The 18331-nt window shown below is 35.3% G+C and overlaps 1 protein-coding gene across 3 annotated transcripts; it reads left to right on the top strand.

Annotated features, from left to right (window-relative positions):
• The first annotated feature begins 1335 nt into the window (after positions 1 to 1335).
• LOC140758984 (probable polyribonucleotide nucleotidyltransferase 1, chloroplastic) lies at positions 1336 to 18203 on the top strand. Of its 3 annotated transcripts, none has more exons than XM_073095420.1 (26): positions 1336 to 1722; positions 2287 to 2355; positions 3054 to 3160; positions 3239 to 3281; positions 4190 to 4273; positions 4628 to 4692; positions 4782 to 4938; positions 5610 to 5666; positions 6788 to 6901; positions 7920 to 8183; positions 9215 to 9289; positions 9419 to 9532; positions 10626 to 10718; positions 10899 to 11077; positions 11849 to 12032; positions 12165 to 12212; positions 12337 to 12409; positions 13649 to 13722; positions 13823 to 13930; positions 14015 to 14109; positions 15927 to 15990; positions 16310 to 16363; positions 16439 to 16480; positions 16820 to 17296; positions 17579 to 17660; positions 17929 to 18203. In XM_073095420.1, the coding sequence occupies exons 1-24, from the start codon at positions 1426 to 1428 to the stop codon at positions 17204 to 17206; spliced, it is 2847 nt and encodes a 948-aa protein (XP_072951521.1). In that variant the 5' UTR covers positions 1336 to 1425; the 3' UTR covers positions 17207 to 17296; positions 17579 to 17660; positions 17929 to 18203. The 3 variants fall into 3 exon arrangements, with proteins under 3 accessions (XP_072951521.1, XP_072951522.1, XP_072951520.1); XM_073095421.1 differs by having other exon boundaries at positions 17905 to 18203; XM_073095419.1 differs by lacking the exon at positions 17929 to 18203 and having other exon boundaries at positions 17579 to 17851.
• Positions 18204 to 18331: the final 128 nt, after the last annotated feature.

Genomic DNA, 18331 nt, shown 5'->3' with positions numbered 1-18331 from the left:
GGCGATTATCGAGATGGTCCCCTAAAATACTTTTGATCAGTGGCAGGGTTGTCCTTGTAAAAGTCAACTTCACTAGAAAGGAGGTTCTTCTTCTTGCAGTGGTTTTGACTGGCTTGTCATTGGAGATTGGGTTGCAAGTCAAAGGATCAAGTAGATCTCAGTGTTCCGAAATCTGTAGATATGCTAGTATCTCTCTCTACTATGCAGATGGTGGTGGAAACTTGTCAATACGGAATTATATCTTGCCTTGGAAGGAGTTGCTCATTCGCCCTATTCTTTTCCTCCATCGTTTCTCCTCCTTTTATTTTGCTCTCCTTTTTGGAAAGAGCTGCTAAAATTCTCTCATATTTTTTTTAAAAATTTAATTCAATTTTGGGTAGACAGATGATTCTTTTTTTAGAGAATGAATGCAGTCAGAGATTTCATTTCAACATCGAGAATGTATTGGCGGCACCAGAATTACATCAAGTAAAATATATCGATAAAGATGAGCATTGCATAACAAATGATGTAATTTCTTTAAAAGTTAATTATGTTAATACCACTTAAACTATACCCGATTTTCACATAGACCCTCTAATTTTTTTTAGGTTATAATATTGTCAAAAATTGACGAGTCATCTTACGTGACGATTATATTAGATGTAATTAATTCTAAATAACCTATCTGCCCTCATAATCTTTACACGGCCTATTAATAAAATTAGAATAAAAAAAATTATAATAAAGAATTATTTTTCTTATATTATATTCGGTCTTCTTATACTCCTGATCTCCTTCGCTCCTTCCTTTCCTCTCACTTATATTCTTTCCTTTCCCAAGTTGCTGCGTCACGTGGGACGGAGAGAAGGTCGCGAGAGTAAAGAGAGAGAAAAGAGTAGAACAAGTGGAGATGGTAGAGAATAAGGAGACATAAGAGAGTAAGTTAAGAGACATGAGAGAGAAGACGATAAGATATTTACTATTAATATTTTTTAATTAATAATATTATGATAAATTAATTAGTGGTATGGTTGGTTGTTATGTATTTTTGGTCATGTCATTGTATTTTTTCGTCGTTTCACTTGTCTCAAAATTTAGGAGTAATATTATAATTTAAAATATTTAGGGGGTTTCCATGAAAATCGGATATAGTTTTTACCGTAAGTGTTACATAATTAAACCTTTCTTTAATAAGCTAAAGTAGTACTTATTTGCAAATAACATGCATTTTAATTTATACTTGCTAATGCAATCGTTAAAGGGAATTATCTTGCAAATTGTCATCCAGATAAAGAAATTATTTATTATTTACTTAAAAAGAAAACGAGCGATAAGATAAAGCGTGTAGCTTTGCCTCCCTCTCGCTCTCTTTTCCCCCCCTCTCTCTCTCTCTCGCACAGTCGCACTCCAGAGCCCAGGCAAGAGGGATATAGAAGAAGAAGAATGCTCGCATACCCTAGCCTCCATGGCGTAGCTCATTCTTCTCCACCGTCCCTTCTGCATCCATGCCGGTCTAGGAGGCTCTTCTTGACCTCGTCCTCGTGCCGTTGCTCTCCTCGGCCCTCGAGGCCGTCCTTGAGCTCCCTCTCCTCGCTCCAGTCGCTAAGGATCAAGAAATGTTCTACGGTTAGGGCTATGGTGGATTCGCAGCAGTCGGAGAGCGTACTGGAGTCGTCTGAAGATGGAGTCGTCCCGGGTCCCCAGAAGTACTCCGTGAAGATTCCAGTGGGCAACAGACACGTGAGTTTTCCCGTCTTAATTTTTTGTTTTTCGTTGGTACGTTTGTAGTTGAAAAGATATTTTTGAGCTTGTCCTAAGAGTTTTGGCCTATTGATGTGAAATTTTATTTTAATTGTCGACAATAATGGGCTTGGAACTTTTGGCAAACGATTTCTCGGTATGTTATTGCCATCTAGGTGGAGTTTGATTTCTCTGTCTAAGTAAGTGCCATTACTTGGCCTACTAAGTTGAAATTTTTTGTTTAACAAAAAAAAAAGAAGGTTCTTCCATACCTCCCCCCACCCGATTTGATGTAGATATAGTGAAGCTTCCAGTCTCAGCTTGATTTCTCTTTCTAAAAAGTGTCACAATTCTTAATTTCATTGCCTATCGACATGGAATTTCTTACTTTGTGGGACATATTTCTTTCGAGTAAGTTGGATTTTATAAGTTGTGTAATTTTTTCCAGGTCAGTTTATTTTTTCTGGGTCATGTACAATATTAATATGAAAATATGTTCTCTTTCTCTAAACCCAATTCGATGTATTGTCTAATTGTGCTAACCAGACCCGGTTTATGTTCTAGATCCTGGTGGAGACAGGCCATATTGGGAGGCAAGCTAGTTCTTCTGTGATGGTTACTGATGGCGAAACTGTAAGTTGAGACCTTGTTTGATATTATTTTGATATCTTCTTTTGATTAGTGAAGTGGTTTGACAAGATCAAAGGCCACATAGTAATGGAACTAGATGGACATCCATCTGGAAAATTATAAAAAAGCTCAAAGGCATTAGCAAAGGGCTTACATGATATAGCAATGCATATTGTTAAAATCTATCATAGTACTACATGGTCTCTCTGCATCTAGAAGAGGAAGAAAAGGCACATTTTGGTGAGAAGAGACCAAGAAACTTGTGAATTGTTTGGGACCAGGTGGATAATTGAAAGAGTTATAAAATATTCTGTTTCCTATGTTTACATGGTCCACATTGGTTTTGATAATTAATTTCTGATCATATATCTTGGAATATATTGGAAGAGGTCATGCTCCATCAGCTAACCTTGTTGTTGTTGTTATCGTCATTGTCGTCTAATTTGATATCTTGTTTTATACCTGATCTTATTATTTTTTCTATTTTAAACAAATTTTCTTCTATACGGATAAGCATGTTCAAATGCTTAATTTTAGAGGATGATATCTACCATTTAGTTCATACCTAATATTTTCATTTCTCCATTTTATATAAATTATGCTTTATACTAGAATAAGCTTTCTCAAATGGTTTATCTCGGAGGATGATCAGTAATTATTTAACTACTAAATCTCATTGGAAGTTCTTTTGACTTTGACAGATTGTCTATTCTTCTGTTTGTTTGGCTGATGTTCCTAGTGAGCCTTCTGATTTCTTCCCACTGTCAGTTAATTATCAGGAACGGCTTTCAGCTGCAGGACGGACTAGGTATAATTTGAATGATTTTCCTTATCATTATTATGTTTATGTTTTTTAACTTGTAATTGTTTGGGCCACCGGTCTCAGTGGTGGGTTCTTCAAACGGGAAGGAAGGGCGAAAGACCATGAGGTACGAGGACTTAAATTCCAAAATGGAGCATCTAATTTTATTGTATCAAACTTCTGTATTATTTTGATATTCTCTTGTTTCTTGTCTTACTTGTGTGCTATACAGTATGATTGCTTCTGTGCTTGGAAAGCCGAATACCCTTAACTTCTTTCTCCTTTATGGTTGGCCTCTTTTATGGAAAAGTAAAAATTTATCCACGGGCCATTTCCAGATCGATCAATAATTTCTTGCAATTGATTAAAGAAATAACAATGGATTCTAAAATCGGCTGATCCCGAGTTGGATCGGCCATAACCAATCCCAATTTGGATCGGCCATAACCGATCTTGATCTAGACTAGTTTCGGTCTAGGATTGACCGGTATGTATTGGCCGAAATCAACAATATCGGTTGAAACTAATTTTTAAAAAAAGATTTAGGTCTAATTTAAATAATATTTAGAAATTTTTCTGCATTTTAAATAATATTTAAAATTTTACGTAATTAAAAATAGTCTGATTCGATACTAGTGGTTGATACGTATTGTTTTTTCTAACCGTAGATCCCGATTCTGATACCTAGTTTTGAAACTTTGGAAATAACAATAGGATTATAATATGTATTGACTTATTCTTTCTATTATGAGTTATGATGTCAATACACTCAATCTGGTAGAGATACATGATACTGCTCTAATATGCTATGCCATTTTCGTATAGTATAATGTGATCAGCATCTATGCCCCTTTTATCACAGATAAACACATGCAACACACTGGTTTTGATGAAAAATTGCTATACTGTCAGCTCGTTTAGATATCATATCTTTTTCTTTGAGTGCTATGCAATGATAGTACAACATAGTATGCATTTTTCTCTTATTTAATTCCAGATTTCAGTACAGATTCATATATTTTGTTACATGTGCAGGTTCTCATCTGCAGGTTGATCGACAGACCCTTGCGTCCTACCATGCCAAAGGGCTTCTACTATGACACACAAATTTTATCTTGGGTAAGACATCCTGACATTAATTATTTTCTGGGATTCAGTCCTTAGATTTGTTGCATACAGGGCGTTGCTTTTATTTCATTTTCCATCAGTACTATGCTCATTTAACATGTAATGAATTAAATGATGCCTTCTTTTGATTTTAAACTTTCCACCTAGGTCCTAGCTTCTCCATCCAGGGATAAACAGCATTTATACTTTTCTTATTTCTTACCTATGCATTATGTGGATAGAAGTAATTGCCTTTAGCTGGTCTATCATGTGAATGTTGAGTTATATACTGTGGCCTTTTATCAACATGATGCTGGATTTGATAGGATATGCATTAAGCTAAATATCTGTATCCAATGATTGTAGGTCTTCAGCTATGATGGTCTTCATTCCCCTGATTGCTTGGCTGTCACAGCTGCTGGTATAGCAGTGTAAGTTAAACACCAGATCTTACCTGCTTTACAGCTAGAACTTGATGTTGTAAGGTAAACACCAAATCTTGCCTGCTGCTTATTTGCAGAGCTCTATCAGAAGTACCAAACACAAAAACAATTGCTGGTGTAAGAGTTGGCCTCATTGATGGCCAATTTATTGTAAACCCAACTACTAAAGAAATGGAGGAGTCTGAGTTAGATTTAATGATTGCAGGGACTGATAGTGCTATATTGATGATAGAGGTATGCATTCCGTGAACTTAGTCTTATTTCCACCACCAATGTTATATGCATTTATCTTGAATTTCAAACCTTTTTTGATCAGTTGTAGATGCTTTATGTTCTGCTAAGAACTTTGGCTGTCTAATTATGAACCATTGAACGGTCCAAATGTGCCACTTAATTCTTAGTAGCTATGTTCTACTTACACACTTGCTTTAAAATTGAAGCTAATATTAAGTTTCTTGTCCTTTTCTGAAACATATTAATGTAAGTCGAAGTGGGTTTCTACTGATTTTTCATGAAAACCACCCTTTCTGTTAGTATCATGTAAAGTGCAAATATTTAAGAGCTATGCGAATATAATTTACCTTAGTGAGAATGTTATAACTAAACAAGAGCTCAAAACTGGATTAAGTAGTGTATAGCATAGCTTTCTGGTCAAACAAAGAGTAGGAAACTTAACATGGAAGAAAGAACAACCCGTGGAAATATGAGAAAAGGGAAAGCGAAGCATAAAATGACATCCTCCTGATATATAGCCATTATAATATAACTTTATATTTCTGAAGTTTCAGTGCTTTGTTTTCTATGGTGATAGTAGCTTACCTGAAATAATTAGCAAAAGATCTATTCTTTATTGAATTGGTATTCCTGTAAGTCTATTATTGAATTTTGCCCCTATTTCTTGACAGGGCTACTGTGACTTTCTCACAGAAGAGAGGTTGCTTCAAGCAGTGGAAATAGGGCAGGTATATATGTTGTGACCATGCTTATTGCTATATATCATATACAGTTTATGTTGTTGTAATACTGATAATACGGACTTTGCTCTCACTTAGTTTTTCACTTCTGCTTCATAAAGCATTTGAATGCTGGTCATGGTGTTGTGTCCATTTTCTTCCAGTTACACCTAATTCTTCACTGTTATGCTTAGCTTTGTGCCAACTTTTTGTCCAAGAAAATAATTCTCAATAATGCACGGAGCATATTTTATGAGTTATTTGTTTTTTTATTTAAAATTTTCTTCTTTGTTCTTTTCTCTCACCCAAGTTGGTCCAACTCAAGACAATTTTATTAGCATATATTCCTGCACTTGCTTTTGTAGATCATTTGTTCTTATTTCTGTAGAATGAGGAACCTATGTGATAGAACTCTTTATTCTGGGGTTAACATCTTAAAGCATATTTGAACAAACTTAACATGAATGCTTTTTTTGTTTCTGCAAGTATTCTGTTGAATATTTATGCATTTGATGAAAGATGTAATAATTCAAACTTAAGGCACCACTTTGAAATGCTTTGGATTGCAATATTTTTCATATAAACATGCATTTTCTGGAGTTTAATCTATGCCTTGCATGTGTACTTGACAATCTCCAAATATTTTTGGAATTTCCTGTGTGGTGTACGTGCATAAGTTGTTATTTGCTGTATGCATATGTTGCATATGCATAAATTGTTACCTAGAACCAATTAAACAGCTGCCATTTCTAAATTGAGAATGTGATGAACTAGCGTTGTTTTCAATTACCTTCTGGTTGCAGATTTTGCATTTCGAAGATAATGCATCATTGTCACATCTCTAATAATGTTCATTAAGATTATGTCAGTTTCTTTTTGCTAGTAGTATGTGATTACTTTTGAGTCGATGGTGAAGGTATATGGCATGGAGAAGGCATTGTTGATACTATTTCAAAGTACATTTTGTTTTCTTCTCCTGCACTCTTTCTAGAAATGTACTGCAATTCCTAAAAATCAATTTTCTTATGAAGAATATTTTTGCGAACTTAACAATGTGTAATCTCTTCTGCTTTATATCCTTCTCACTCGTTTATCCTGTTCATATAACATCTATATTCTTTTGTTACCAGGTGGCGATACGAAATATATGCAATGAGGTGGAGGCTTTGGTCAAGAAGTGTGGAAAACCAAAAATGGTTGAAGCTATAAAATTACCTCCTAGTGAGCTCTATAGGCATGTCGAGGTATGAGCTTCCATCAGCTTTCCTTTAAGAATGCACGTGTTTTTGTTAGAGATTAATCCCTTTTCTATGTTTTCTTGACTAGTCTTGGACACTGTTATATGGTTCTAATATGTTGTACTATGATTAATGCAACCTTTTTCTGTTGCCTCTTCGATTCCTTGAGAAATACTACTATCTGCAAGATTAATTATATGATTGAACTTCTAAAATGTTTTTCAGTCCCCAAATCTGTGTCTTTGGACTTATGACATCCTTCTGGTTCTCTGTTAGAAGTTAGAAATGCATGTTCTTTACTTATTTTAGTAGAAAGTACTTGTCTCTGTGATGTAAAAAGTGTTTTCCTATGATCAACATTTCTTGCAATTATTGAGTGTGATTTTGCTGTGCTGAGAATTGTGTTCTACTGCCAAAAGTTACAGTCATTATGCTGCAGTACATGAAGCCATTAAGTTGTGCTCCTCTTCTTGCGTAGACCATCTCCTACTTGCACATGAAGGGAACCATATAGGTATAAAAGCTCCTGGAGCACCTGACTCAACCACTTGGGAATCATAGAAACACTGGAGAACCTATCTTAGAGTGTAATATTAGTTGGATGACATAAATTATCTGAAATATTCTTCAGGGCCCTGAAACTTTGCCGAACTGAGAGTTGCCCCACACCGAGGGTTATTTTGCGAGTATATTTGCCTTTCCTTTTCATGTGTCTACTGGCAGATTTGCAGTAGCATGTACAGTCTTTAAATGATAAAACAAATGACAGCACTATCTTACATGAAGTCCTGTGGCTATCTGCTAAGTTGATCATCTTGTTTAACATTCATCATATGTGCCATTTGCAAGCAGTATTAGTTGCTGAATGACAGTTTTTCTGTTTGCGCAGGTAGTTTTTTGACTTTTCTAATATGAGATTTGGCAAAAAATTGTGCTATGTTCTAAGATCCAAGATACTTATGTTCAATTTAATTCATTAATCTATTCTGTATGCTGATATAAAATACTTTTTCTTAATCCTCAGGATATTGCTGGAGATGAGTTGGTGAAGGCACTGCAAATACGAAACAAAATTCCGAGAAGGAAAGCTCTTTCTGCATTAGAGGAGAAAGTATTAACAATACTTTCTGAACAGGGGTATGTTTTCAAGGATGAAGCATCTGGAGCTGTGGAAGTCTTAACAGATGATTACGAGGATGAGGACGAGGACGAGGTAGAAGTTATAGATGGTGAAGTGGATGAAGGCGATGTTCATATAAAGCCAATACCACGGAAGCCGATCCCTTTGGTAAGGGTCACTATTAAATCAATTGATGTTGTAATGTAAAAGTTCTTTTACTTTGAGCTCTCCTGGCTTAGCCATGTGTAGCAATTATTCCTTTTTAACTTTCTTAATTTTGGTTAAGAGCCAGGTTTAGGGTAGGAAAACATGATCTATTTTGCATATGAGCTGTACACTGTAATTCTGTACTATGGTATTTATTCTAGTTGAGTAACAGAAATCCTAAGCGTGTGATGAATTGATGACTATTAGGATTCAATGAAAATCAGCAGAGGTACAATTTACTGAATTGCTAAAGGTATAAGTGCCAGAAACCATTTTATGTTGAGCTCAGTTACCACTTGAAATAAGTCTTCTCCAGACTTGGTACGCTGAGATGAGTTGAATTTTATAAGAAATAGAATCATTTGTTCTCCGGCTATATCATTTTCTTGAGTTTGTCTCTTATGCTTGTTGACTGCTGCTATGACCTGTTCTGCATTTGTGTCACTTGTCCGTCAAAGACAATTACCTTTTAACCATTACATGAGGTCTGGTTGATACATGTTCTTCTATAAATTTGAAATTAAGCTCGTAAAAGATCATTTAGCATTAAAGGACATAAAATTCCAGAAGCGTTGGGATGGATCTCATGTCTGACTTCTTATCCACGAGGGTAGAAGCATCTCAAATATGATATTTGCTGCTTCTGATTTCCTAGCTGCTTTGGATAGTCCTCAGCTAAGTTATGCTAATAGTTACGAACTTCTTTTCGCTTAGATTTCTATTATCACTCCAGTTCTCTAGGAAAAGTGAAGAGATTAGGACTCCTAGGTTCTTTTCCTACTTTTATATGCTTTACTGTCTTCTGTATGGCTATTGCATTTATGTATTTTGCTTATTTCTTGATTGATCATGATGCAATGCTGTTCATCTTCTTTACTGTGCCTACCTGCACTTAAAAACTTGAAATACTCCATGTTAAGTCAACATGAGCATCTACAAGGTTACATTATTTATTTTTTCATTTTTGATGTGCGTTATCTTTATTTGTACAGTTATTCTCTGATGTTGATGTGAAGCTGGTCTTCAAGGAAGTTACATCTAAATTTCTGCGCAAGCGTATTGTGGAGGTGGACAGTTGTTCTTATCATTCATCTTTTTCGTAGGTTTAGTCTTTATTTTGAAACTCGACTCCTGTGCATGCTTTATTGGTTTTCTAGTATCCTTAGTTTAAATTTGTGGCTTTGTGCTGACTGAAGGGTGGAAAACGAAGTGATGGACGGAGTCCTTTGGAGGTTCGTCCAATCAATTCACAATGTGGATTTCTTCCCAGAGCACATGGAAGTGCACTATTTACACGAGGAGAAACACAGGTAAGGTAATGTGCTTGTCAATTTGATAAATTAAGGAGGTCCACTGATTTCCTTATTGGAATTTTTTCTATTTTGTGCCTTCCCTGTTTCCAGTAACATAATCTTATCTAGACCCTGATTTTAAATTTCTACTACTAAGTGTTTTTCTTTTTCCAAATATAACTTTTATTTGTAAGTGATTTCAAAGAAATTATTTCTGATTGAGCAGCTCTAAGTCCTAACTTCTGTTTTTCGAGAACAAATATGGTCCATAGTTTTAGTCTAAATTTTCAAAATTGGAAGTTAGATTGGATCTAGAATTAGACTTCGGAAGTATTTTTAAACAAATTCTGATGTGAATCTTGTTGGTAAAAAGACTTTTACTTAAAGTTTGTAGTGATGTGAAAACTGTATGAAAAATATTAAAATATCCAACTGAAATGATTTTATCGGTGACAATGTCAAAACCAGTGCCTGGTATGTTTGGGCAATCGAACAAGCCACATCACAAATTCATCATTTAGAATTGAAGACAGCAACCTTTCTTTAACACTATTGCATTTTAACATGGACTCCAGGAAACCCTGTTGTAGTACTCTTCCACATGCTGAGCCAGTTTTTGTTGTATGGCTATCAAATATAGTATATGGGCTGTGCAGAAGGTTGCAAGTTTCACATACACTTCCCCATCTAATAATTTGCTTGGACATCACTTTGTTCTTGTTCAACTTTCCTAGCACAATATCCTGTAAATGTACTACAAAAAGGGATGTAAATGTACTACTAATAGCTTGTTCAGACACTGTATTCAATGTTCTTTCCAGCAACAATGACTTGAATTTTGCCTCATTTTTTCCATCAAGTTTTAACAAGTTGAATGCAATAATATTGTAATTAAGAAGAAAGCCGCACTTGAATAATCAATTTGGCATTGTAATCATTGAGATATATAGGTGCGATTTGCTTACTACTTTTGTCCTACGACTTGCAAATTCTAATAATGCTGAATAGTTATGGTGGGTTCTTTCTGTGTGATTTTTTTAATAATAGCATGCTTTTGTTTAGATATAGAGTAGATAATGTTTTGCTGATGTATTATGTTATTGATCTGTAGTCACTAGCAGTGGTTACTCTTGGGGATAAACAGATGGCCCAAAGAATAGATAACCTTGTAGATACGGAGGAATTGAAGAGATTTTATCTTCAGGTATGTTAAATCGATCTCTCTGGTAAACCTAATTTTCTGAACACTAACCAATTTACTATTCATAAATATCCCATAAGTTTGAAAACAACCTTATCAGAAACAAGGATAAAGCTGTTTATAGTTTTATATAATTTCTGTTTCAAACTTTCTTAACTGGCATCAATTTGTTCCTTGTTGCAGTACTCGTTTCCACCATCCAGTGTTGGAGAAGTTCGGCGCATGGGAGCACCTAGTAGGAGAGAAATAGGTCATGGAATGCTTGCTGAAAGATCATTAGAACCTATTTTGCCTTCAGAAGAAGATTTTCCTTACACTATTCGTGTTGAGAGTACCATTACTGAAAGTAATGGATCATCCAGGTGATTCCATCGTCTCAATTAATATTCTTGAGGGATTTGATTGGATGCCTAATTCCTAGTGCACTTGAAATCTACTGCCTGGTTTGCATTATTGTAGAAAGGAGGTTGGAATCTTGTAGATCTTGCAATATTCTAAGTTGTCTATCTTGGAGTGCACAGGTCCAGATAAAGCTGCCATTGGCAGGGCACCTTCCTGCGAGAGAAATGAGAGAGAAAGGGGAAGAAACAAGGGAGCTGTCATGCACACCCTTGGCTCTCATGCGAGGGTTTTTTCTAAGTCACTTAGCTGTGAGGCATTTGATCAGAATCAACGCCTCACAATGTTCACAATAACTAGTACTAGGATCACTTAAATCAGCCAATGGATCATAATCCTATGATTCTAAGGGGTCCAGATCCTGATCCAGGCCTTCCTTACCGAAGGTCTGAAATGACTTTTAACCATGATCTGGATCATTTAGTAAAATCAGGACCATAGGATTGTAAGATCGTACGATCAGGATCATGATTTCTAACATGCATGTATTGGGAGATAAACTTCCTTGATCTCTCTAGTTTCTCTTGTAATTTGCTTATTAACTTCAACTGACATGGGGATATAGAAGAAACTAATAATGTGGCAATGGCCTAACAAGAGCTTATTGCATTCACATGTATTTTCTTGTGTAACAAAATCTTTTCATGTTGTCCTACCCTTTCCCCTTGTATTGCTGTTCCACTGTTAAAATTTATCTTTTGTTTAATGCTATGACTTTTGCAATTGATTATCAGCATGGCATCCGTCTGCGGAGGTTGCTTGGCACTTCTGGATGCTGGAGTTCCTCTGAAGTGCACTGTTGCTGGAATAGCAATGGGTCTGGTCATGGACACAATAGAATTTGGTGGAGATGGCCGGCCTCTTATTCTTTCTGATATCAGTGGATCTGAAGATGCTTCTGGTGATATGGATCTTAAGGTCCTGCTTTATCCCCTTTTAATTGTGTTCAACTCTTTTATTCAGCAACTATGCTAGTAAATTCATGATTCCTTTCTGTCTTGGTGTATTCTGAATATCCTTCTAATGATATGCCACCATCTTGTATTGCAGGTTGCTGGAAATGAGAGTGGTATCACTGCTTTCCAAATGGATATTAAGGTTATATTTGTTATACCACATTTTAGAAGTTATTAAATCTTAGGACCTCAAACATATTATTGTAATTCTAACTTTGGTTTTGTTAAGTATTCAAATAAACTCAGTACATATGTTAATCTATCAGATTTCTGGAGTTACTTTACCAGTAATGGAAGAAGCACTTCGTCAAGCAAGAGATGGCCGAAAGCATGTTCTAAGTAAGTTTAATCTAGGGTTCTCAAAAAAGCTTATTGGCTTGTGAAGCTTGTGAGCTCAGCTCAAGCTCTAACTAAGCTAGACTCAGCTCAGCTCGAATTATCTTAATATATATATATATTTAATGTAATATAAGATATATTATTTATTTTATAATTTGCAAAAATATGTTCTAGCACAGTTCTTCGTGCGCTTCAACCTCAAATGAGAGGGCTCGGGTTTGAGTCCTTGGTTATACATGTAAGGAGATTAATCTTTTTAATTGGTTGGGATGCTATCTACTCCGGTACTCCCACATCACATCAGGAAATTAAGAAGTAGGAATTGTCTTTATATCATCTGAAATTATAGTATTGTAGTTAGGAAGTAAATATGTTATAAAACTTTTGAAAACTGAGCCAGCTTAAGCCGAGTCAAGCCAGCTCAATAACTTTAGCAAGTCAAGCCCATATTTTAGGATTCTCTCGAGTTCAAGCCGAGCTCGAGTTCAGCTTCAACCAATTTTGAGCCGAACCGAGCCAGGCTTAGCTTGCTCAAGCTCGGCTCATTTACACTTTACATCCCTAGTTTAATCCTGAACTTTCGTATATTAGCTCGATCTATCTGACTACTAATTCATGAAAGATGCAAATTTATCAGATTCTGAGAAAAGGATGTCAATGCAACTAATTTACAGGGTAACTTGGGTGGGAAAGTGGCATGCCATGATTCCTTGAATACCAATTACCAGGATAGAACTAGTGCTAGGCAGCTAGTTGTTATGTAGTTAAATTTATGAGGAAAATCAATGCAACTAAATTACGTCTGAGTGTAGTTCGACAAAAACTCAATGGGAATGATTATCAGCTGAACTGGAAATGCATTTCTAATATTAGAGGGAATTAGCCATAACAAAATAATATAAGTTAGCTTTCTCTCGGACAGTCAATTTTATAGTGTTTGCATCTCTCCCATGCATAACTGCTACTAGTAGTCATGTTTTCTGCACTTCTATTGGGAGAGGTTTTGCAGTGAAAAGTCTACAAGAGATGCAGTTGGCACATAGTGGCAGTAATGTATAGTTTAGTCAGTAATTTACCATTTCTTGAGATGCTAAACAATATCCAGATAAAAATGGACATGCTGCTAATGTGCTATCTAGAAAGATGCAATCTTTATATTGTCAAGATGGTTTTTATTCATAATTGGACAGCATTTTTTTCTAATTCTAATAATTGGTCATAATTTTGTTGTTTCGTCAGACGAAATGTCCAAGTGCTTACCTCCACCATCCAAGAAACTTTCCCAGTATGCTCCGCTAATTCATGTTATGAAGGTCAGACTCTTAAATGGATCACCTTAGTTTATTTGAATTATCCAAATATTGGATATAACCTTTTAATCTGTTCTTTAAATTCTGCACAATAACATTCTAGGTCAAGCCTGAGAAAGTTAACCTAATAATTGGTTCCGGTGGGAAGAAGGTGAAGAGCATCATAGAAGAGACCGGTGTAGAAGCTATTGACACCCAAGATGATGGATTGGTGAGGACAAAATGAGAAATTATGTTGTTACTTTTATTTGTTTACATTGTATTGTCGTCAACTTTAGATTGCTGCATTTGACAGGTGAAGATTACTGCGAGGGACCTATTGAGCTTAGAGAAGTCAAAAGCCATAATAGCCAATCTGACAATGGTTCCAACCATTGGTGATGTTTACAGGTCTTATTTTCCTTCTCTTTAACATCTGGGACATTCCATGAATTATTGAACATATGAATCTCTTAGTACTTAACCTTTATTTCTAACTAGATATTTGGTTGCTTCTAAAAAATACAACCTTGGCTTCTTTATTTTTCATTATTCAGAGACTTGACAAACATATATATGTATATATTTTTGAATTTTTGTCCTACACTTCAACATTCTTTGCTACCAGGGACTTCCTTATTCCTTTCTGAGCATTCCATTATGTACCAATTGGCAAGATGCGACACATCATTTCTAACTTTAGCCAACATTGATTCAATGTTTATGGTCTTTTACGGACCACAATCGAGAACAATGATTACTGGTGACCAAAGATTATATTTGTTCAGTCCTCATTATCATTTATTTAGAATTGCAGTTACTAGGTGATATCTAAGGTGGCATTTGGATGTAGTTTTACTCCTAAACCTGGTTAGCTACTATTATTTCTTAAACTTGAATAACTTTAGCTTAAACCGTTTAAAAAAATATGGTATTTGGATATAAATCAGTTTAGTGGTGTCATGATTACACTTGATATGATATAAAAAAGTAGTGAATGTAAGAGATATCTTCTATCAAATAGTCAAAATATCCTTTATAATGGATGGATGAGGAGAGAAGAAAGAAGAGAGAGGAAAGAGAGGGAGGGAAGAATTAAAGTGATGTATTTTCAAGGAAAATATGGTAATTGAATTTTGTTGGTAAATATAAATAATTGGATGAAAGAGGAGTGGAGAGGAGAGAAGAAGAATAGGTTTAAGTAGGTCGTCTTAAGCCTATTTTACCTTTGGTATTTGTACTAAAATCAATTTGGTGCTCACTAAACTGGTTCAAAAATAAACCTAAACCACATCCAGATGTTGCCTAAGAGTGCCACCTGGAGAAGACCTGTCCATACATTTAACAGTTTGTAATACAGGCATGACTTGAAAACAAATTTCGATACCATGATTGAACATCCAGTATCATCCAGAAAAAGCAAATAGTTGTGCAAGTGTTCCTCTTTGAGCTGCATGACACCTCCTGTGGAAGAATTAGAAAATTGTTTCTCAGCTTATCTTTTCATTTCTTAATAAGGAGAGTTTAAGTTTTACTCTGAGAACTCAATTTAGCAGTTATATTGTTAAAGGCTCAAGAGAGAGGCTATCTTAATGAAGCATTATCCAGCAAAATTTGCAAACATTTTGCAATTCATTGATTGAAGATGAAATGCAGGCTACGGTTACTCATCAGTGACATGAATAAAATGATAACTAGTAAACATAAAAAAGATTCCTACTTCAATTAACCCTTATTTTGACAGATCTAAATTCAGATCTTGCTCCTTCAAAATCAATTCCTCAGAGCTTTAATTGACAATAACCAAATAGTTACCCCCTGCTCTTACATTTGAAATCAATGTGTGTTGACAAATATATCATTGAAGTATTAAAACTTAGTAGTTTCCATTATTAGATAGCAATTTTACACTTAAGTAATGAGTGTTAGAAAAATTTATAGCTGTACACAAAGTTCTATAAAGTATAAACATCTTCTGGAGTTGGCTGTTTCTATCATGCAAGTTTTGGATGTCATGGTGCTGTCCTTCAATGAAATTGAAAGGACTTTTGATTGTTATGTTGTGAGTATATCTTTCTTCTTTGTGTATGTTGGTGCGGAACTGTAGGTGTTCAGGATTTTATTCTTCTTTTCTTTGGGTTTGTGTTGAAGGATAGTTTCTCTTTTTTTTTTTTACAATATTTCTTAACAAATTCGAAATCTGAGGCCTTTCTTAATAATTTTCCCAGGAATTGTGAGATCAAGTCGATAGCACCTTATGGAGTTTTTGTCGAAATTGTTCCTGGGCGTGAGGTATGTTTAACTTTCTTATAATGTAGGCTAAGAAGCTTAGCCAATAGACATGCCTTTTATGATAGTAATAATTCCTGTGCTGCAGAGAATGCTATTAGCGACAGTTTTCCTAGTTGTTACATGTCCAAGAGTTGAATATAGTGACCGACAAAAATTGGCACGAAAATCTTTCTTGTCATTGATCATTGAAACTTGATGCTACTGATGAACCATATTTATTTTGTCTACAGCTGCATATTTTCATATTCTCATATTGAAAGTGTCAGTTGTGATTCATTCTCTATGCTTATTAGTTTTCTGTCATGTCCTTTGTTGCCAGGGTCTATGCCATATCAGTGAGCTGAGTACAAATTGGTTAGCAAAGGCTGAAGATGTGAGGACAATGTCTTTTGCCTAATTCTATTTTTTTAATTTGTTACTTCTGTGAGCTTATTTTCTTATTTTTCAGGTCTTTAAAGTTGGAGACCGTATTGATGTCAAACTTATTGAGGTTACTCTCTCTTTCATGTATTCCTGCTATAAAACATGAAAACTTATCTGTCAGCTTGAATCTATTTCTCCCTGATGTTACCAATTTCCAAAACCTTATGCATTAGTAACTTCTGCGCCTGATCTTCTCTATCTAATTACAAAGAAGTTTTATGTTATTTATTTAAGCTGGTTTAGAAAGACTGCCTACAAATGGACTTCTATCATCCTAGAGAGATTGAGGAATCAATTATTATGAGTAGGAATTACTTGCTTTCTGGAGTGTTGATTATCGTACTTGCTTTCTGGAGTGTTGATTATCTTACTTGCTTTCTGGAGTGTTGATTATCTTGTGATACAGATAAATGAAAAGGGCCATCTTCGATTGAGTTATCGAGCCCTACTTCCTGACGTAAATCCAGAGAAATCCAGTAGGCAACAAACAAGTAGCTCCATGAAAGAAAACATACCTCCCCAAGATGGGGTTATTAAGATAGCAACAAGGAAACCTTTACGTAAGAATGAAAGCGAGCAGATTGGAGAACCACCTGAAAAAGCTAAGATGGACAAGGACCTTCAGAAGAAGGTCAAGACACCAGTAAAGGATTTTGCTTCAGAGCAAGGAAAGTCTGCTGGAAAGAAACAGGAGTTCACCAAGACATCAGTTAACATTGATATGGACAAACCAAAGAAGAGTAACAGTACAGCAGTTACCGGCATGGTTACTTCTGAAGATAAAGTCAGTTAATAGAGCAGCAGCTAAGCTCCAGTGGGAAGAATTTCAAAAGAGATACATGGATAAAGTATCTTCAAATTTTGAGGTCAGAGGATGTACCTGGTGGGTCTCTTGGAGCTGAATAATTTGGTTTATAACAATTTATTTTACATAGGTTCAGGCTTCAATTGTTACTGTTTACTCGGTATTATGACCCTTTCTGGCGATTAAAAAGGTCATCTTACTGAAGTTTGAATAACAACTCAAGAACTTGCAAAAAAGGGTGCATGATGCAAGCCTTACAGTTACATAAGCAAAACCCTCAGACATATGCATTCTGATTTTGTCTTTTATATAAAGCTTCTCTTCAATCATTGATCAATTACTCTTGGTTTCTCTTGACAGATTGTCCCTGCGGAGGTGCAATTCTTCTACTTTCTCCTTGGTGCAAGCAATCACATGATACTTTTATCATCTGTCGTATCCAGTAAGAAGTTAAATTGATCTTGCAATTTTTTCCCCCCATTTTTGTAAGAGCTAAGTTAACCAAGTAGCTAGAGTGTATAATTTTTGATTCCACCGTTGTGGTTCTAATTTATCAAGTCATCGGCTATAAAGATAATTAAAATTTTGTATAGTGAAAACCATTTATATAAGACAGCTACCAATCTGCTGACCTGGAATTTATCATCGGTTGCTTGCTGCTTGCTTGCTATCCAATTCTTACAAAGGGTAGTGAGAATTTTGTGCTACAGGTAAGGAGAGGAGATACATCTCTTCTGCATAGAGCATGTGAAGTGGACCAGAAGCTATCTTGAAAGGTTGAACTTGAATTACTTATGCACGATAGAAGTTCAAAACTGAAGTGGGTTTCTCCATTACCCAAGAGCAAGCGAAGCAGCTTATTTAGTGCGTTAGATTTTGTTTTACTTCAAGGTGATCTGTACTTCTAAGTTTTAAATCTACAGGTACTTTCAAACATATCAGGAGTTTTTTTTTGACTAAACTAACTTTATTTATTAAAATCGTTTATCGTATCTGTCAGGAGAACATAGATAAGTTTAACATTTAATTTTAGATTTTATCAGTATTTTTATTGAAAGAAAACTTCAAATATTTCAGCGCTTTACTAAAAAAAGAAGATGATTATACCTTTTT

This window comes from Typha angustifolia, chromosome 4 (assembly GCF_048772165.1).
Source record: "Typha angustifolia cultivar Huaian chromosome 4, ASM4877216v1, whole genome shotgun sequence".
NCBI classification, from domain to species: Eukaryota; Viridiplantae; Streptophyta; class Magnoliopsida; order Poales; family Typhaceae; genus Typha; species Typha angustifolia.
Note: the sequence above shows the minus strand (reverse complement) of the source record. Positions and strands in the feature narration are given on the sequence as shown.